The sequence below is a fragment of the Schistocerca piceifrons genome, chromosome 1 (genome assembly GCF_021461385.2).
Source record: "Schistocerca piceifrons isolate TAMUIC-IGC-003096 chromosome 1, iqSchPice1.1, whole genome shotgun sequence".
NCBI classification, from domain to species: domain Eukaryota; kingdom Metazoa; phylum Arthropoda; class Insecta; order Orthoptera; family Acrididae; genus Schistocerca; species Schistocerca piceifrons.
The window spans coordinates 769,306,331-769,328,511 of NC_060138.1; the positions used below are offsets into that span (position 1 = coordinate 769,306,331).

The window sequence follows — 22,181 nt, forward strand, 5'->3', positions numbered from 1 at the left end:
GATATTAGTCTCAAACGCATTGGATATTTCATTTTTATTTTATTAAGTTTGGTTGAAAATTACTATCATTTTAAATCATATTAAAAATAAAAATTAGAATATATAGCAGTGAATTAAAAACTAGTTTTAGAAGAATTTTCTTCTAATTTCAATTTATTCGCTACCAATTTCCTTACTAGCTCTTTGTTGGAAGAAAGCTTATACAGCTTGTCATTATGTGTTAACAATTATATGAATAATGTTACTTAGAAAACGGCCGTGAAGTTTCAGATTTCAAGGAATTTAAAGCTTTTCTGTCGAAAACATATTACATTTTTGTACTTCTTTGAAATTTGTAAGTATCAAAACAGCTTGCAATAATAGGTTTTGAAGATATTTTTCCTTAACTGTCAAGGAGGGACCCTGTGGGCTTTCTTTCTCTTCCCAGCAACAGCTCCCTCCCCCACAAAATTTCATTAAACCGCCATTAGTTGAACAATAGCTACTGAAAGTTAGAAGCAGGTATAAACCATAGTAAATAAGTGTAGAAACAAGTACCTTTATGTATAATCTGTAATTTCTGTGTAATGTTATATTTATAAATGATATTATATATTAATCATTCTACACGAATATGACATTTGCAAAAATTGTTATTTGATAACTAAATACAAAAATAAATATAAATAAATAAAATAAATTTTCTATATTGTTTGATATTGCTAACAGAACACTGTCAACATCTATATCTACATCAATACTTTGCAAACCACTTAACAGTGTGTGACGGATGGTACTTCCTCTACCAAAATCAGATACCTCCTTCCCCATTCCAGTTGCGAATGGGGCCTGGGAAGAATGATTGTCAGTAAACGTCTGTATTAGCTCTAATTTCTCAAAGTCTTACTACTATTACAAATAAAAGTTTATAGTAGGAGAACCAGTTTAACTGCCTTGTCTACAAATTCGTGTTGTGTTTTGAATAGCGGTAACCTTGGTTGTGTCATCTACGTAGCAGATTACAAGATGAAGAATATCAAGTCGGTAATCGGTGATCTCAATTTTGAAAATGAACAGCCCAAAAACTGAATCCTGTGGCACACGTCTCAAGAAGTTTTGATTAAAAGCCTATCTATTTTGCACTGAGACACAGTGTTTCCTGTTATTTAAATATGAAGCCATCATCCATCATTTTTATTTTTGGAATGTGTACTCCAAACAACACGTTCACTTTGTTTTTAAAATAACGACCTGCCTTCTATTACTTGAATGAGAGAGAGATAGAGACAGAGAACGCAAGTCAATGCGTGATATTGAAGTCTGTCGGAGAAAGGCCTTTCTAAAATATATGTTATATATCTGCATTTGATTGCAGTCAGTACTGTCAGCAACAATGTTCGTGTGAATATCCTAGCAAACTGTTGCACATGCAAAATGTCCTCTGGTCTTACACGCCCACAAATGTGGCATAGACGCCTATTAGAAGGCATGGTAATGCGCGAGTGACGAACAGAAGAGAAAGAGAAGCCCCCAGGCATACCACGGTTTATTCCAGTATAATATTTTGTCGGAGGTCATTTTACGTTTGTGCACGTGTTAAAAATTACATTTTAATGAATAGCCAAGGATAGTTACGACAAAAACCGTATATCTGATTTTCAGAATGATTATTTAAGCAGGCTTATAGCTTTATTACTATTGAAAGGTTTTAAAGAAACACAAGAAGAAGTTATTAGGCCGAAACACACTCAGCACTACATATTGCCAGTAAGTCTATATGTATTTGAATCAAAAGTGTAAAACAAGAAATGTTATTAATAATAAATCAATATCGCAAGGATGAAACTAAGCTGGAATTCAGTGCGTTTGTAGATGTAAGGAACAGAGGATTATTCTATTGACGATTCATGTTTTAATAATTTTGGAGTCGTGCACGTTGGAGCTCTAGTTCTCATGAAATACCAAGACATCGTTTGTAAACATCAGGATTGTATGTCGCCCGCGATCGATGGGCCGAGGCAGAGATTGCGAAACCGAAGATGCGGTAGTCGAGCGGTATAGTTAAGCGTGTGTATATATTTTTTTGTTTGTGTTCTTGCAGATATCCTCCTAAAGAAAGATATGTGGGAAGTTTATGTTGTCCGAGCGTGACGATGTTTCCCCTATGTGCGGATGACGAACACTCATGTAACTGGAGAGGCAGACAGTTTGTGATGCTCACATATTAACTTACGTGAACATGGCGACCTGCAGAAGGTGTTTTGTATTTGTGTCAGCGAGTGTTTATTGCGTGCAGGAGATGTTATAACGTTTTCTGGAACCATATCAGTTTTCACAAGTTGTGTATTGAGTTCGTGGTGTTGTGCCGTAGACCAAGTGATTTTATAGTAACATCAGAACCTGCGTAGCACAAGTTCTACCTTGAGATTCAAATTTCAGCTTTCCCGTTTAAAACAGTATGTGTACAAAATGTGACGCATTCGGGTCTGCGGTGTAACAGTGCGTGTTTTGATTGGACCTGTTGCAAACCATTTGTAGTATAGTAGACTTCAGTGGATGCGAGTGTGACAAGAAGCTATAGCCCATGTTTGCTTATCAGAAAGATGCAAGCTTTTCTGTTGGCGGTACAATGGAAATACAACGGTCATGTGTAATTAATATGTGATTGAGTTCAGTGCTCTGCGTCAGTTAGCAAGGTGAGAAGTAATTAAAACTGTACAGCAAGTAAATACTATTGTAAAATGTGAGTTTGTTCGTTCCGTTTTTATATGACAGTTTCTCAAGTATAATAGTTAATTGATATAGATGTTGCAACGAACGTATATTAGGAAAAAGCCGTAGGCTTATGAATTAAAGAGGATTCATGTAAGACATCTGATTGCTGTCGTACGTCCCGAACAATTTGTTAATAGAACATTTGTTTTCGATTCGTTATGGTTGTACCGGAATCATTAGAGTTTCACAATATCACAGAAACACAACTAGAAGTCGTGAAAATTTTATAGGGCATTTGTGTTTAATTATATTCATACATTAAACGTTTTACGCTCGACAGGAGAGTTTAACACTCAGTCCCACATAATTTTCGCTTACATTCCTGTAATTGGGAAGATCCATGTAAGTCTACTGCTTGAAGGGCAACATTATTTTTCTAATCTGTCAAATGTTAACCTTATTATATCCAGCCATCCAAACTAAATTATTTCAGCCAGCACATTTGCGTATTTCGCTATGACAAAAACATTAAAAAAAGATTGGGGTGTCATTGCGGTCACAAGAGGCAACAAAATAGAGAATGACCTAAAATTCTAAATCCTCTGTGCACTTTTCAGCCAAGAGTTGCAGGTTAGATTTATACTGAAAAAGAAATCATTGTAAGTAGATATTCATTTATACTAGATTTTGAATCGATTATTGGTTAAATAGCTAGTGCAAAGAATGGAAGTTATAATTCCATCGTAATTATGCAAAATGTGCTTGACATAGACCAGTCAGTCAATCATAATAATCTGTAGAACCTCTCAAGAAGAGCCTTCAGGGATGTGGAATGAGTAAAAAATGCACATAAACGAAACACAAGGAACTCGTATAAAATTGATCTGTAGACACTATTAACAATAATCTGATGCTATAGTGCATCATAGTAGTCCATTCATTTTCATAAGAGCTAAATAAACATAGGCAGTTAGAATGTCAGTACCTTGAAAAATGATGCTGTTGTTCATCTACTATTATAGTGTGATGTTCACTTGATTATCTTGAAAATTTTCATTGAAAATAGTTATCTGTTTACAATGCACTGCTGCTAGTAATAATGCAGTTTTAAAATGAACAGTTCTACTTCACATGAATCTGACAAGAATTTTCAGTATTTAAGTCTAAATAGCTCTAGTTATTTAAGCTGTAAAAGGGGAGCATATTTTGGAGTTGCTGTAGAGTTTGTTGAGATTCCCAATTTCATGCTTTAGCCTGTGATGGGTTAGAGTTTGCACCAAACTTTCCTCTGAACCTTAGACAAGAAGTCTACTTGAAAATTATTTTTTGCATTTAGAAATAAATATACACATAATTGCGTGTAAGAATTCCAAGATACTTAAAAGCTATCGAAGATAGCTCTCTGCTGCTGAATAAGTATTTCATGTACTTTTGGGTGCGTTGCTTCTGGAGATAATTTCTTAAGGCAGTGGCCAGTAACACCCTCATCTTGTCAACACAATTTCTCGTTTCAGCATGTTACCTAGCCTTAGAGTATACAGTGCCTCATTCAGTGCATAGCGATCAGTGTCTGTACCTTTCTTGGTTTCATCTTGTTATCTAGCCTTACTCGAAAGTACATAGTGCCTCCTTCAGTATATGGATATCAATATGTAGGCCTACTTAAGGTAATAGTACATTTTTCTTGCTTGTTTGCTATTGCTCTTTTTGGATATTTAGACTAAAGTTAGTTACCCTGAAGGTTCATGTTGTTGTCATAATTAGATGTAGTCATTTGTTAGTCCTAGTGTTTGTGTGTTGGGGGGGGGGGGGGAGTTGAATGAGGGAGAGGAAGGACGACAGGCGGGAGGTGATGTTTTCAGTCAAGTTATAAAATGCAGTCTATTTTTGCTGCCTAGGCTAGCAGTTGAAGTAGTTTTGACAGGTTGACAATTTTTTTCTGTGTAGGCCTACATGTCTTTTCCCTGCGAAACCTCAAAAATGAATAGAAGAAATGATGTAATTTTTTTTCAGACTCTCCCTTTTCAGCGTTACTGGGTACACTTTGATTTGTCTTCCACGTTCTTTCTTTTTATTCTTCATCGTTGTCCAGCAATTTTTACTTGGAAATATTAAGCCAGTTTACATCTGCATTTAATTTTATTTATTACAGTAAGTTCAGGTGTCATGATGAAAGTTTTATTTAAGAAGTTAATAATGACTGACTGTCACAATTCCAGCAGATTCTGCATTGATTAATTGTTTATGAGTTGGTATTACTTTTTGTTTTTCCCCCCTTGTCATTTCATGCCATAAGCAAAGTGAAAGAAAGAGAGAAAATAGTTAAAATGTCTTTCAACTCTACTGTATTATTAATAGAACCAAATACTGATCGAAAATGGTACACATTGGTTTCACTGATAACTTTGAATACGGTTTTGCTTGAAAACGTTCATTGGTTAAAATAAAACTAATCTCACTCTATGAGTTGATTTTCTAAGCTACAAATGATAATCTCTAACTCTAGCTGCTTCTGTCCTACAGTCATTGTTACACTTCCATCTTTGTCGCTCTTTGCAGATGCTAAATATTATTCATCGAAATTAATTAATTTACATAACTGACCTTGAAGTAGGCCAAGAAATATGTTGGCTAACATCATAAACCTATCAGTTTTGTGTCCAAATCCAGGCATATTAGGCACAGCTTAAACAATAACCAAGCAGGTCTACAGTTGGTTCACAGCAGTTGTAAGTCTCAGGCACACAAAGACACACAATTTGCAATTTCAAACTATTAAAAATTACCTCCTGAAACCAGCATATGGTGTGACTCAATGGGTAAGTAACAGAACAGGAATCAAATGTTTGGCGCAGAATCCCCAGTTGATCCTAGGATTTTTGTTTGTCACTTATTGTCTTTTTCACCTCTGGAAATGGTTTGTTAATGTGAAAAATGCAAAGTTGCACAATGTCCTACAGTCCACATTTGACTGGCTGGATAGATTGAATCAAAGCTTGGAGGAAGGCAATAGTGTACCACCTCCAGTTTAACACTTATGTTTAGTGGAGGAGTGTGATGTTCAAACCAATGTAGCAGTTTGGGTTTTTGCTGAAAACTGGCATTAATGGTCATATGCTAAATGAAATACTAGATACAATAATTCTTAGGGTTCCAGGTAGATAGGAAGTCACTACATGGAAATACTAATGAAGCCACACTATCAAAGCATCCGATACAATCTGTCAGCTTTGATCTGTGGTGTCATCAAGATGACTGACACTGCCATTTTGCCCACAACAGTATGCTGACCATGACTTCACACATTAGAGATGCAAACAGACAATAAAAAAAGAAAGTAAGTTTAATTGAAAAATGACATCAACCTAACAGGATAATTGCAGAGATTAGCTATTATTGAAAACCTAACCTGACTGAAACAACTAGAATAAACTCCATAGTACCAAGCAATGGCAATAAATCATTATAACATTTTACATACAGTACAAAAATTACATTAATGAACTGTTAATGCGACCCATTCCTCGCAAACCCTTGCTCCCTATACCACCACCATCCACGTACCAACTAATAAAAAACCCAATGCTTGTTGCTGTATCATTGTCCTTTGCATCATAAGATGACCTGCTGGTAAATGTCCTGGTCATATCCAGTGCTAATAACAAACAAAAAATGAAATTAAATCTTAGCCATGTGCAGCAAACTAAATAATAATTCCAGAGCCAAAAACAAATCTGTAGCCATTAACTGCTGACATTGAAATAATTCACTAACAGATCCCCATGTGAGTCCAGTGACTCACTAACATCATTCAAAATTAAATTCGAAACCTTAACACTCAATGCTAGAGCACCACCACATAGTCCAAAACATCCTCTGCTAATAGAATACATTTTAGATACAGCCCACTATCATGAGATCACATAACACAGTATGGTTACATCATGTGTCAAAGCCAGTGACCAGTACATGTTTCAGTTGACCCCATGAAACACCTTGGTTCATTATGATTTGAGCTTCCAAATAACTCTTACAATGAGGATGCTGTATTATTTTGCATACTTTCACTGCATTATGCTACTGAATTATCTTCTGAGGCGTTGTTGGTAAATTGAATGAAGTATTTAGTTAGAGGGGGGTGGGGGGAATAACAAGCAGTAAGAATACTATGTAAAATACATCAAACATCTTGCAGGGCCCTTTCAAAGATTTTTATATTCTTAACTCAATTCCTAGTACATTTATTCCTTAATGGTACCCATCTGCATATTAATAGTAAAATCGTGCTTTCTGCAGATGGTGCAGTTATCTATAATGAAATATTATCAAAAAGAAGCTGCATTAATATATAGTCATATCTTGATAAGATTTCAACATGGTGCAGAGATTGGTAACTTGCTCTAAATGTTCAGAAATGTAAAATTGTGCACTTTACAAGACAAAAAATGTATTATCCCATGACTATAATACCAATGAATCACTGTTGGAAACAGCCAACTTGTACCAATACCTGGGTGTAACACTTCATAGGGATATGAAATGGAATGATCACATAGTTTCAGTCATGGGTAAAGCAGGCAGTCGACTTCAGTTTACTGCTAGAATACTGGAGAAGTGGAATCAGTCTTCAAAGGAGATCGCTTGCAAATCACTCATGCGACTGGTTATATAATATTGCTCAAGTGTGTGGTACCTGTACCAGGTAGGACTAACATGGTATTATTGAACTTATACAGAGAAGGGCAGCACAAATGGCCACAGGTTTGTTTGACCTGTGGGAAAGAGTCACAGAGATACTGGAGTAACCGAACTGGAAGACTTTTGAAGATAAACGCAAACCATCATGAGAAAGTATGTTAACAAAGTTTTGAGAACTAGCTTTAAATGATTACTCTAGGAATATACTGCAAACCCCTACATATCACTTGCATAGGGAACGTGAGGATAAGATTAGAATAATTACTGCAGGCTCAGAGAAATTCAATCAATCATTCTTCTCATGCTTCACAGTGAATGGAACAAGAAGAAACCCTAATAACTGTTACAATGGAATGTACTCTCTTGTCATACAAGTCACGGTAGTTTGCAGAGTATAGATGTTGATGTAGATCTGTACTGTGTTAGCACTGCAGCCTAACTGGGCTGAAGCAATGTATTTAACCAGGACAGTGTTTTCATTAATCAGTAATACATTTTGAGCTGTTATTAATGGTTCACATTTGAACATTCTCTGTCTTTGCTGCTACTAAGCACTATACATTGAGTCATCTGTTATCTCATGACAGTTGCCAGAGAACAGGTTAAGCTTGGCGCACAAGGGGAAACATGTTTCAGATTACCTTGGTTTCATTGCTTTTTCTTTCATTGTTGTATTCTTGTTATTTGTACCTTAGCATGCAGTGCATATACACTTAATAGTTATTTTAGTGCTTGTAATTTGCTCTGTTATTTTCTATATTGTTCCTGTAGACTGATGAAATTGCTAGATAATTATACTGTTCATTAATTTATCTTCGTGTAGTCTTCTTCATTTCTTGTTATTATAGCCAGTTACAAGTAATGTATTTCCTCTATTTCATTGTAAGTTATCAGATTAGATTATATTAGATTCACTTTCATTACAATTGATCCGTAGTAAGGAGGTCCTCCAGGATGTAGAACATGTCAGAAAAACAACAATACGTGACAAATATTTACAACTCAAACAAATAAGCTAATGTACCATTCCACAGGTCCCAAGCGGAATGATTGTCATTTTTTAATGAATGCTATATGAAAGAATCATTTTACAAATACTAATGCACTGAATTTAAAATAAAAAAGTTTTTTTAAATTTATTTATAAGGTAATAAACATGTAATACAACTACTATAATACTTACTTACAATGAACACATTACTGCACTGAAATGGTGCAGAAGTTAGATTGTACTTACACACACACACACACACACACACACACACACACACTTATTTACAACGAACACGTTGTTGTTGTTGTTGTTGTTGTGGTGGTCTTCAGTCCAGAGACTGGTTTGATGCAGCTCTCCATGCTACTCTATCCTGTGCAAGCTTCTTCATCTCCCAGTACTTACTGCAACCTACATCCTTCTGAATCTGCTTAATGTATTCATCTCTTGGTCTCCCTACTCGATTTTTACCCTCCACGCTGCCCTCCCATGCTAAATTTGTGATCCCTTGATGCCTCAGAACATGCCCTACCAACCGGTCCCTTCTTCGTGTCAAGATGTGCCACAAACTCCTCCCCTATTCTGTTCAATATCTCCTCATTAGTTACGTGATCAATCCATCTAATCTTCAGCATTTTTCTGTAGCACCACATGTGGAAAGCTTCTATTATCTTCCTGTCCAAACTATTTATTGTCCACGTTTCACTTTCATACATGGCTACACTCCATACAAATACTTTCAGAAACGACTTCCTGACACTTAAATCTATACTCGATGTTAATAAATTTCTCTTTTTCAGAAACACTTTCCTTGCCCTTGCCAGTCTACATTTTATATCCTCTCTACTTCGACCGTCGTCAGTTATTGCCGGCCGCGGTGGTCTAGCGCTTCTAGGCGCGCAGTCCGGAACCGCGCGACTGCTACGGTTGCAGGTTTGAATCCTGCCTCGGGCATGGCTGTGTGTGATGTCCTTAGGTTAGTTAGGTTTAAGTAGTTCTAAGTTCTAGGGGACTGATGACCACAGATGTTAAGTCCCATAGTGCTCAGAGCCATTTGAACCAGCCATCATCTGTTATTTTGCTCCCCAAATAGCAAAACTCATTTACTACTTTAAGCGTCTCATTTCCTAATCTAATTCCCTCAGCATCACCCGACTTAATTTGACTGCATTCCATTATCCTCGTTTTGCTTTTGTTGATGTTCATCTTATATCCTCCTTTCAAGACACTGTCCATTCTGTTCAACTGCTCTTCCAAGTCCTTTGCTGTCTCTGACAGAATTACTGCACTGAAGTTGTGCAGAAATTATATATATATATATATATATATATATATATACTATATATATATATATATATATATATATATATATATGACACACACACACAAATCAGTTGGTTCTACTGAGAAATTCATCAATGGAGTAGAAGGAGTTGGCCACTAATAAATTCTTCAGGCTTCTCTTAAACTGAATTTCATTGGTTGTTAAGCTTTTTATGGCTACTGGCAATTTATTGCAAAGTGTATTCCTGAATGATGCACACCTTTTTGTACAAGACTAAGTCTCTTTATAGTACTAATTCACACACTGGCATTGTGTTGAAAGTATTGAAATAGTCTGTATCAGAAAACTGAACAGCTGTCAATACACATGGGATATGAAAACTCAAGTTTTAGTCCCAAAACGTCATTGGGCTTCATACATATGTACAGAAAGAAAGGAACAAAGAATACCCATGATCTTGAACTGAACTGTATACAAAGCGTAGAGTGGAGGTCAGTCATGCTGAACTTGGTAGTTACTGTTGGCTGGGGGTAAGGTGCATTAGGCTAGCCCTTATTTTTTCAACATTCTAAATGTTCAGCGCCCAGTCTCTTATTTTGTTCAAATCATCAAAAATGGTCTCTGTGAAATTTTAGCTCAAACAAACAAGTGTTATGCAATTCCCAGCAACCCTGCACACACACAAACACACACACACACACACACACACACACACACACAAAATAATTCATTTTTAGTTGATTCATTTGAAGTAAGTCTTCCTAAATTTAAGTAACATTTGATCTTTATTAAAAGTTGTTGTTGTTTGATAAATTTATTTTATAACAACTTATTATTTCTGTAATGTCATGTGCTTAGTTTCCTTATTTTATAACTAACGGTCAGCTTGGCTTTCATGAGAAATATTTTTCTGTTGTAGTTTCAAATAATTTGTGTTACTGGTATGAAGTGACTTCTATGATGTGCTCCTCCTAGCCTTAAAAGGGCATTGTTTTAGTCTTGTAGTTCATCACACAGGTTAAGAAATCAGTTTTATGTCTCTCTTGTTGACTGCTTATTGAATCAAATCATTGTAGTCAAACTACCTTGAATCAGCAAATTTCAAGTGTTTGCTTTCACAATATAAAAGCCATAAAGTCTACAACAAATCTAAGTACAGCAATAAATTTGCTTTCTTTGGTAAAAAAAGCACAAACTCCTTCTAAGAGGAATGGCCATGGGATTGATAAATTATCAAACTCTGTAATGATTGGAAACATTTATACAAACATCTGAGTTTAACTGCAGCCAAGGAAAGAGAAAGAGGGGTTGTGGACCACCTCTGTGACATAGCTCATTTTCGTGCTTTGGAACACTGAAAGAAACAGAATATTAGTATTTTCTAATGTTTCAATGCAAATTAGGGCAATCCACCACTGTGATTGCTTTAGATAAAAATTAAAACACATGGAAGAACACTCACTGAATTTTACTCAAATGAAATCTGCCAGGGGAGGAAAAATAAACTGAAGAATTGAAACAAAATAATACAATTCATCAGCTTGGTGCATGAAAAACAGGTTGTTTAATCTTAACAGTTGTCAAGGGTTAGTGGTACAGTGCAATTCACAGGCCTTGAAAAGGTTGAGAGATACAATAATAGCAACTTTTTAAGTCAGGGAGCAATTGCTAGGAGTTACTGAAATCTTAATATCTTCAGATGAACACAAAGTTATAGCTGTTTATCAAACAGCAGGAAAGTGAAGTATAAGTGACAAAATACAGGTACTTTTTGGGATATGAACACCAAGCAACACAGGTCATCTAAATGGCATTGGTCATGGGGATTTGATCATTATCTGTTATACATCTCGAGCTATCACCACATTTTGTAATTAATTTTCAGGAACTAGTCCAAACATGATTCTTTCCAAGAGGTTTAAAGAAACACACCTAGGCAAGACATGGCAGTAATGTTTACATGACTAGTAGCAGTATAGTGTGTGATTTACCAAGCTTGTAGTTTATGAACACTACCTTTCCACTCAGCAACTGTGAGAAGATTTCTAAGAACTTTTATAGTTAACTTGTGGCATTCTGAAGACTCGGATATTGTGTGCTGGGAGCTGTCAGTTACATTAGGTGAGTAACAAAGGCAATTTTCATGTTGAAGATACATCTCTTTCAAGTTCAGTTTCAGTTATCGGGTGGGGGGGGGGGGGGGGGAGGGACTACTCTTTAAGAAGAATCTGTATTTTACTTCCTCAAATGTACGTGCTAGCTTTATGCCTGCATCATAAATAAAATACGTTATCAAGATTACTCAATTAATAAATTACAGAATATTGATCTGGAAGTCAGTAAGGTTGCTGTGAAATGGTCTTCCAACCATCTTTCGTACATATATTTCCTGTGTTTATTAATCTGTCCTCATTTGATGACAGTCTAAATAAAATAGGGGGAATTTGGTACAAGTTATGCTGCAAGTAGGTGAAGGGGTAATGCAGGAGTAGGTTTAATAATGAATAAAAAAATAGGAGTGCGGGTAAGCTACTACAAACAGCATAGTGAACACATTATTGTGGCCAAGATAGACACGAAGCCCACGCCTACTACAGTAGTACAAGTTTATATGCCAACTAGCTCTGCAGATGATGAAGAAATTGATGAAATGTATGATGAAATAAAAGAAATGATTCAGGTAGTGAAGGGAGACAAAAATTTAATAGTCATGGGTGACTTGAATCCGAGAGTAGGAAAAGGGAGAGAAGGAAACATAGTAGGTGAATGTGGATTGCGGGTAAGAAACAAAAGAGGAAGCCATCTGGTAGAATTTTGCACAGAGCATAACTTAATCATAGCTAACACTTGGTGCGAGAATCACAAAAGAAGGTTGTATACATGGAAGAGTCCTGGAGATATCAGAGGTATCAGATAGATTATATAATGGTAACACAGAGATTTAGGAACCGGGTTTTAAATTGTAAGACATTTACAGGGGCAGATGTGGACTCTGACCACAATCTATTGGTTATGAACTGTAGATTAAAACTGAAGAAACTGCAAAAAGGTGGGAATTTAAGGAGATGGGAATTGGATAAACTGAAAGAACCAGAGGTTGTACAGAGTTTCAGGGAGAGCATAAGGGAACAATTGACAGGAATGGGGGAAAGAAATACAGTAGAAGAAGAATGGGTAGCTCTGAGGGATGAAGTAGTGAAGGCAGCAGAGGATCAAGTAGGTAAAAAGACGAGGGATAGTAGAAATCCTTGGGTAACAGAAGAGATACTGAATTTAATTGATGAAAGGAGAAAATATAAAAATGTAGTAAATGAAGCAGGCAAAAAGGAATACAAACGTCTCAAAAATGAAATCGACAAGATGTGCAAAATGGCTAAGCAGGGATGGCTAGAGGACAAATGTAAGGATATAGAGGCTTATCTCACTAGGGGCAAGATAGATACTGCCTACAGGAAAGTTAAAGAGTCCTTTGAAGAAACGAGAGCCACTTGTATGAATATCAAGAGCTCAGATGGAAACCCAGTTCTAAGCAAAGAAGGGAACCCAGAAAAGTGGAAGGAGTATATAGAGGGTCTATACAAGGGCGATGTTCTTGAGGACAATATTATGGAAATGGAAGAGGATGTAGATGAAGATGAAATGGGAGATATAATACTGCGTGAAGAGTTTGACAGAGCACTGAAAGACCTGAGTCGAAACAAGGCCCTGTGAGTAGACAACATTCCATTAGAACTATCTATAGCCTTGGGGGAGCCAGTCCTGACAAAACTCTACCATCTGGTGAGCAAGATGTATGAGACAGGCGAAATACACTCAGACTTCAAGAAGAATATAATAATTCCAATGCCAAAGAAAGCAAATGTGAAAATTACCGAACTATCAGTTTAATAAGTCACAGCTGCAAAATACTAACGCGAATTCTTTACAGACGGATGCAAAAACTGGTAGAAGCCGACCTCGGGGAAGAGAAGTTTGGATTCCATAGAAATGTTGGAACACGTGAGGCAATACTGACCTTCGACTTATCTTAGAAGAAAGATTAAGGAAAGGCAAACCTACGTTTCTCGCATTTGTAGACTTAGAGAAAGGTTTTGTCAATGTTGACTGGAATACTCTCTTCTAAATTCTGAACGTGGCAGGGGTAAAATACCTGGAGCGAAAAGCTATTTACAATTTGTACAGAAACCAAATGGCAGTTACAAGAGTCGAGGGGCATGAAAGAGAAGCAGTGGTTGGGAAGGGAGTGAGACAGGGTTGTAACCTATCCCCGATGTTATTCAATCTGTATATTGAGCAAGCAGTAAAGGAAACAAAAGAAAAATTCGGAGTAGGTATTAAAATCCTTGGAGAAGAAATAAAAACTTGGAGGTTTGCCGATGACATTGTAATTCTGTCAGAGACAGCAAAGGACTTGGAAGAGCAGTTGAACGGAATGGACAGTGTCCTGAAAGGAGGATATAAGATGAACATCAACAAAAGCAAAACGAGGATAATGGAATGTAGTCGTATTAAGTCGGGTGATGCTGAGGGAATTAGATTAGGAAATGAGACATTTAAAGTAGTAAAGGAGTTTTGCTATTTGGGGAGCAAAATAACTGATGATGGTTGAAGTAGAGAGGATATAAAATGTAGACTGGCAATGGCAAGGAAAGCGTTTCTGAAGAAGAGAAATTTGTTAACATCGAGTACAGATTTAAGAGTCAGGAAGTCGTTTATGAAAGTATTTGTATGGAGTGTAGCCATGTATGGAAGTGAAACGTGGACGATAAATAGTTTAGACAAGAAGAGAATAGAGCTCTTGAAATGTGGTGCTACAGAAGAATGCTGAAGATTAGATGGGTAGATCACATAACTAATGAGGAGGTATTGAATAGAATTGGGGAGAAGGGGAGTTTGTGGCACAACTTGACAAGAAGAAGGGACCGGTTGGTAGGACATGCTCTGAGGCATCAGGGGATCACAAATTTTGCATTGGAGGGTAGCGTGGAGGGTAAAAATCGTAGAGGGAGACCAAGAGATGAATACACGAAGCAGATTCAGAAGGATGTAGGTTTCAGTAAGTACTGAGAGATGAAGAAGCTTGCACAGGATAGAGTAGCATGGAGAGCTGCATCAGACCAGTCTCTCAGGACTGAAGACCACAACAACAACAGATGAAGACGAATAAGAGGAAGAAGGAAAAAGTCAACCAGAAAGGTTCAGCCTATATTAAAGACATATTTTTTCCTTTACAAACATTGATTCTCATATTTTGTAAGTGTTGGTGCACGAACTTCATGTTGAAGATTTTCAGTCACCACTGGTTGTTTAGGCAAATGCCTTTCAGCATCAAAGAATGCTTCTGATTACATGAATTGAATTGAAAAAGTTTAGAAGACAGTTCTGTGGAATAAGAGATTTCAAATTTGTCCAAGATAACAAGATCATCCTCACAAAAGATGAAGCTGAAGAACAATATGTTTTACTGGTCATTGTTGGAGACTAAAAACTACCCAACTTCTACGAAGTCCCTTCGTAGTGTGTGTGTGTGGGGGGGGGGGGGGGGGGGGAGGTTGAGCATGCTTCTGGTTAACAAAAGCTGTGTACACTATTAAAGAAAACACATGAACCCAAAAATTTCTCGAAGAATAAAACAGGAGATGTTACTGACAGAATGGGTTAATCAGTACATGTGTTATTTTCAAACTTCATGGTGTTTTAGGAATATCTAGCAGTTGTCCAATTGAGGAGACATTTTGCACAGACTGACTTTTTGTTGACTGCTGTGTGGGAAAAGCAAAATTTTACCTTTAAGAAAACTACATTGGTGTTGGGGTGATCCTGTTGTGCTTATTTTCCTTTAGGACCTAGTTTATGCAGTATTTCAAATGAGGTTTAATTTGGAAAGAGCCATATACAGTGTGTGGGCTGTCTTTTTTATTGAAGTTCCAACTATGTATACTGTCAAGACCACAAAAGTTCTTAAGAATGTGGTCAACTCCTACATGCTGTGAGAGACTGTTTTGGAGTCATAGCTGTGGCAGCTACATAAAAAATAGTTATAAGTGATCCTGTCTCTCTGGTCGGTAGTGATTGGCTGAAAACATCAGGAAATTGCATTATGTCTTTTACTGTTATTAGAAGAAAAAGCTTGCTTAATGGTTGAATGTTAAATTTATCATAATTCTGCAACTTGTCTATACACATAACACGTGAAAGGAACTACCGTGTGTTACTTGTATCAGACCATAGCTTTTTACCTAGTAGTACTCACTGTAACAAAGACACAATCCTTAATGGATTTATCTTGGAATCATACTACAGTCATGAATTGACACTCAGTCTCTGCCAACTATTGTGGAAAGCATTGCAGAGGATGCTTCCAATTGTGCTAATTATTGGGGCTTTTTACCATTCCATTCATTTGAAGTATGGGAAGGATGATTACTAAAACACCTCTGGTGAACTGTAATTTGTCTAATCTTGTCTTTGTACTCTGTGTGGGAGTGATACATGGATGATTGTTGTGTATACCTAGATTCATAACTTAGAGCAGGTTCTTGAAACTTACTAAGTAGACATTCATGGTGTCATAGCAGTAGTCTAGGACGAGTCTCACAAGTGTTTTGTAAGCAATCTTCTTTGTAAACTGCTTGCATTTTCTCCAGTATACTACCAAAGATGGAAGTCTGCCTCCTTCCTTTACCTATGACTGAGTCCATGTGATTGTTCCATTTCATATCCCTACAAATTGTTGCAACCTGGTATTTATATCAGTTGATAGATTCTCACTGTGACTCATTAATATTGTAGTCACATGTAACTATATGGTTGTTTTTGTGTGTGTGGGGGGGGGGGGGGGGGAGGAGTGCATAATTTTACATATCTGAATATTTAAAGCAAGTTGCAGTCTTTGCAATGCTTTGAAATCGTATCAAGATCTAACTGGACACTAGAGCACCCCTTCTCAGACATTACTTTATTATAAATAATTGTATCTTTTGTGAAAAAGTCTGAAGTTATTGTTAATATAGTTTTCCAGGTTGTTGTTATACAACATGAACAACAGTGGTCTTAACTCACTTTCCTATCACACACCTGTAGTTACTTCTACATCTGTTGCTGGCTCTCCATCTAAAATAACATGTTGTATGCTACCTATGAAGAAATCCTCAATCCAGTCACGTATTTTTCTTGATACACCATATGATTGTACTTTTGATAATAAGCAAATGTGGTATTGAGTCAAATGCTTTTATAAGTTAGTACTAAATACTGCATGTGCCTGATGGCCTCGATCCATTGTTTTCAGGATGTAATGTGAAAAAATATGAGGCGGGTTTTGACATTTTCAGAAACCAATGCTGGTTGGCATAGAAGGGGTCATTTGGTTTGAGGTACCTCATTACATTATAGCTCAGAATATATTCTAAGATTCTGCAACAGATGGATGTCAGGGATATTGGATGGTACTTTTATGGATCACTTCTGCTGTCTTTGTTGTTGTTGTGGGTGTGACTTGTTCTGTCTTCCAAGAACTGGACATAGTTTTTGTTCAATGAATATACAGTATATTTTGGTTAAAAGAGCAGCTAACTCAACCACATATTCGTTATTGAATCTAGTAGGGATTCCATCAGGACTTGGAGCTTTGTTCAGTTTTAGTGATTTCAACTGTTTCTCAACTTCATTAATATTTATATCACTCATATTTTCAGTGGTGCGAGAGTTACATTGGGGCAATACCCCATGATTATCATTTGTAAGCAAAGACTTGAAAACCAAGTTCACTGTTTCTGCTTTCACTTTGCTCCACTCAGTTTAAGTCCCAGACACTGACAGCCTTTATCTATGACCAGAATTCTTTGGGTTTTGTGTGAGATCTTTTGATGATAATCTGATACAGCAGTTGTTGAAAGCTTCTTGCATTGCTCTCTTGACAGCCCAACATGTTTCATTCAGCATCTATATACCTGTAGCCATAGGCTATATTTTACACCTAACATGCAGTAGACTCTTCATTCTTCAGAAGTATCCTTATAGTGACAGTATACCATGAAGGGTCCCTTCCATCATGAACTCTTCTACTGGGTACACAGCTGTCCAGTGCATAGTCAACCATTCTTTAAAACTGGAGCCGTATTTCTTCTACATGCTCCTATCCAGAACTAAAGGTATTCATTTTCTGAAAGATTTTGCTTGTGTAGAATATTTTTCAGCTGCTTGGGGGGGGGGGGGGGGGACATCATTGAAATTATTACTGTTTGATTTACTCTTTAAACTGGATGTCAACTGTAGACATAGTGTTGTACACAGTGATCGAAAACATGATTCTAAAACTTTCCAAAAATCTTCATATCTCTGTTACATCTTTTTCTCCACTTTAAACATACCGTAGCTTTCTGAAACAATTCTTAATCCATAGTCACAATTCCAGCATCCTGTGTGCTCTGCCCTTAATTCTACAGCATTTGTATCTCTTCTTGAAATTTTAAGTAATTCTGATTAATTTAATAGTATGTAGCCTATGTTCATTTCTGCTTTGACAGTAAGTAAAAACAGGCAGTTGTAATAATAGTTACTGTAAAGACTACATTCATTAAAAAATAATGGCCTTTAAAGATGCAGTAAATTTTGTTGAAATAAGTGAAAGGGCAATTAAAAATGTTGATTGACATGTGTTTCCAGCTTGAAAAATAATAGTTTTTGCAGTGTCATTTTTTGAATATATAAATATCTTTTTTTTTTTTTGTTGCAGCCGTTATAAATGCCAAGCAACATGTCCCGTGGGTACTACAAATTAAATAGTCGCAAGCCCTCTCAGGGCAGTTTGCAGTTTGACAAACTTTTTCATGAGAATAGTAATCGTCCCTCAGCTGCAAAAAGTGCAGGTACTATTGGCCGTTGGGGAGTAATCTCATGCACGTCACTACGAAGCACCAACATAATAGGTGAGCAAAGCGTTCTTTTGTATCATTATACACTGTGATTAACTTTGTATTCCCGTTCTACTTGATGTGAATTATTTGGAATGTTTGTGTACAGAAAAATGTTAGAAATTCATTAAATAGTTAAGTAAGTTCTATTTAAAAGTTGGTATACTGTCTTGGTTGGTGACATTTGCTTGAGAATGTGACGCCAGTAATTGAAGCACGGGCCAGTCAATACTTTTTGGTCATGTTGCATGCATGTAGAAGTAAATGCAGAACTTTTTCCAGAGTTCACTTTCTCCTCCTAAGCATGACAAACTTCAGATTTTCCTGAAGCCAAAATCACTACCAGCTGATGGCATAATCAAGTGTGATGTGTGTCGTATGAACTCACCTGAAATAGCTCCCACTGAAGGTATGGAAAGTTCAGAGTTTATACCAGGTTGGCATTTAGTAAACATCACACACGTAATATGATTTAAGGACTGGTTTTGCAAATGTGAAATATTCCAAGAAGCCATGTTGTTTCTCATTCACACAGTGGTCGCTTTAGATTTGCTAAATGTGAGATGAATAACCAGACAAATAAAATGAAGTTATCAACTAGAATTTTGTTTGCTGCATCATTATGCTGCTGTTTGTAGGTCAGTTCTAGGAGTTATTTTTTATTACCTCAAGAAATATGAGGCAGTTATTGTCTTCCACCAAATTCAGAGCACGAGTCACCTTTACCATTACCTAAAATTCAGTTACATGCAACATGTAAAACACACACACACACACACACACACACACACACACACAGTTTTTCTAGACCTGTTTTAACGTGATATGAGGATGCACTCTCCCAATTATAGAATAAATAAGATATCTCTTTTCTTCTTGTGGTAAAATCTTAAGCTTTGGGAATAATATACGTGATGCATGGATTCGGTTGATGAGATGCTTAGAATGAGATCTTCCTCTTCGTATTTTGACAGTATCCTTTGAAAGTGATTTCCTACTCTTACTTCATTCCAAAGTCTGTTACAGCCTAAGAGTCAATCTAGTGAAATCACTGGTCCAAAGTTTTCTGTTAGTGCAGGTATCAAAGTGAAACTTGTAGACTACATTGCTGTCAGCATTTGACTTTTAACTGTTGCATTGTGGCTCTTGGGCTATGCAGGTCTTAATAAAACTCTACATTTGGAAGTCCAAGGTTTATTCTGTGCTTTCACCATAGATTTGGATTCAGTTTTGATCTGCAGGTTCACTAATAACTGTCTGAGTGAGCCAGTACTCAAGTCAGAGAAAAGCAAAATCAGAATTCCTCTAGTGACTCACTCTTCTCACTATATTTTCACTCATCCCATAGTAGCCACTTAAAACTGGGGCAGATGAGTGAAAAGTGTTTCAGAGCATCCTCATGTGTGGCAAACAGTACCTAAAGGTAAACTCAGCAGTGGTGACTTACATAGTGGTCAGAACTATTGCCCAAAAGTGAATCTACAGAATATTACCATCTTAATCTTATTCTTGCTTCTTAATGTGTAATAAATTTTAGTGGTAAATTGGCATCCAAAATATTTTTTGGAGTGGGTCTACTCAAGAGTGAGTTATTGAGAGAAGTTAATAATTTATTAACTGGATCATGTAATTTAATAGTTGGATTCCTGTTGAGGGCATAAACATTTGGAGAGATGTGAAAACCTAGATATTGCTGACATGAGTGGGTTGCAGAAAGGAAAACAAATAATTTTAGTGGACAGTTACATGGATTGGCTTCAGTGATGGGTTACTTGTAATTTTATGTCTGAAAGTACAAATTCATTCAGCATTTTAGTATTGAGCACTTCACAGACAGACGTCAAAGCAGTCAAAATAGTAATCTTGTTTAGATCCCACTGTGTGTATTAACACACACAAATAATGATGGATGAGTCTTGCTCAGAGAGGGGAGAGAATGGGTGTCAAGTCTGAGTCTAGTAAAAGTATCTGTTCTGTAATACACAGTAACAGAGCATTTAAAAATCCTTTCAGAGGCTTTTTAATAATTCAAAGAACCATTGCTTCAGTTAAAATAGTGGTCTTCACACACAGAATAAGTTGTAAAAATCTCACTAGAATCGTCAAACCAGTAAAATGCTTGGAGTGACACAACAGATACAAGCTTTATTCACCCTTCCCTTGCAGTCTGCAGGCAGACGAAGAAAGCTCAACATACCCAGAAGGGTGAAGAAACAAGGTGCAGGAAAAAATCAAATACCAGAAAAGGTGAGTCCAAACAGATAATAACCTATCAGCCTTACGTGGTGAATCAAATGAGAGAACCACAAAGTGCTTCTAAAAATCTTCCAGTTGGTGTAAGTAGACTCCTATAAGCATAAGGAAAAGTGAAATACAAATACAAGATAAGGCAGCTAAGACTGGCCACTCAAAATATATCCGGAACCAATAAATGTATCTAGGTTTTGTTTCTTTTCTGAGTTAAAGCAGACAGTGTGGTGAATTATGTGGCACACACAATTAATTTTGAATGTTTATAGCTGGTGAATTAGGACACGAACTTTTTTTTCTTCTAAAATGAAAATATGTACTTTTCTCTGGAAAGAACCTCTGGAGGGAACTTAAACAACAAAACATGTGGAACTTGATCACATAGTAACAAGATAACAGCACTGCAAATCGCGGTCCCTTCATCAAGAGAAGAGGTCTCACCAATGTCCACTGTACTGCACCAGGCATAAGCAAACGTGTAACTGAGGTGTGATTCACAGGTTTAGTATTATGATGTTCATATCAAGTGCACAAAATTAAGCATTCATTGATCAATGCTATAAAACAGTTCCAGACTGACAGTACTATATGTTGAATTTCATCTGGACATATTGAAGCAAATGTCTGGGTTCTGTGGCATCCCATGTGTACGAAAGTCATGTGTTTCCTTGCAGACCTAGTTTTTATTTTCCTCACACATAAAAGTCCAGAGATGTTAAGCCTGGTGAATATGCAGGCCATTTTGTGTTTCCTGAATGAACAATCCAATGATCTCCAAATCTGCTTTCAAGAATGTCTGCAGTTATCTCTGTCAAATTGGCAGGGCATCCTTCTTGTTGGTACCACAAGGATTACCTTATGTGCAATAGGATTTCTTCCAACAACTCTGGTGGCACATCTCGTAGGAACTATTGATAGTTGTGCTTAGAGCTACAGCAGTAAAACAGGGACCAGTGATATGATTCTTGAGAGATATGCATCACTTGTTGACAGACCACTTGTTATTCAGTTACTTCTCGCAGCCGTTGTAGATTTCCAACTGACAAGTCGTGCATATTTGAAGACTGATTTGTCCATGGTTTGTAAACAGTGTTTCATTATCAAAAATATGTCCAAATAAAAAAAAAAACACATCACTTAACAGTTTTCATATACACCATCTGGAGAACTGTAATGGATTTTTGAAAATGAGGGCATCTGCTAATTGCACACACATTCAACCTGCTGTGGTTTGCGTTTTACCACTGCTTAAGTGTTATTTGCAGTCTCTCAACAGTTGCTACTCTGTTTCGTTGACATATTTTGTTCTTCACGCTTTCAGTTTCTGAATTTTTTTTTTTTTATAATG

The 22,181-nt window shown here is 36.7% G+C and overlaps 1 protein-coding gene across 1 annotated transcript in view; it reads left to right on the forward strand.

The window, feature by feature from the left end:
* The first annotated feature begins 1,997 nt into the window (after positions 1-1,997).
* The window catches only part of LOC124712412 (protein wings apart-like), a 103,937-nt gene continuing 83,753 nt past the window's right edge, over positions 1,998-22,181 (forward strand). Inside the window, exons 1-2 of the mRNA XM_047242709.1 lie at positions 1,998-2,675; positions 18,406-18,598. Coding sequence (XP_047098665.1) covers positions 18,415-18,598 — 184 coding nt within the window. The 5' untranslated portion in view covers positions 1,998-2,675; positions 18,406-18,414. The remainder of the gene's footprint in view (positions 2,676-18,405; positions 18,599-22,181) is intronic.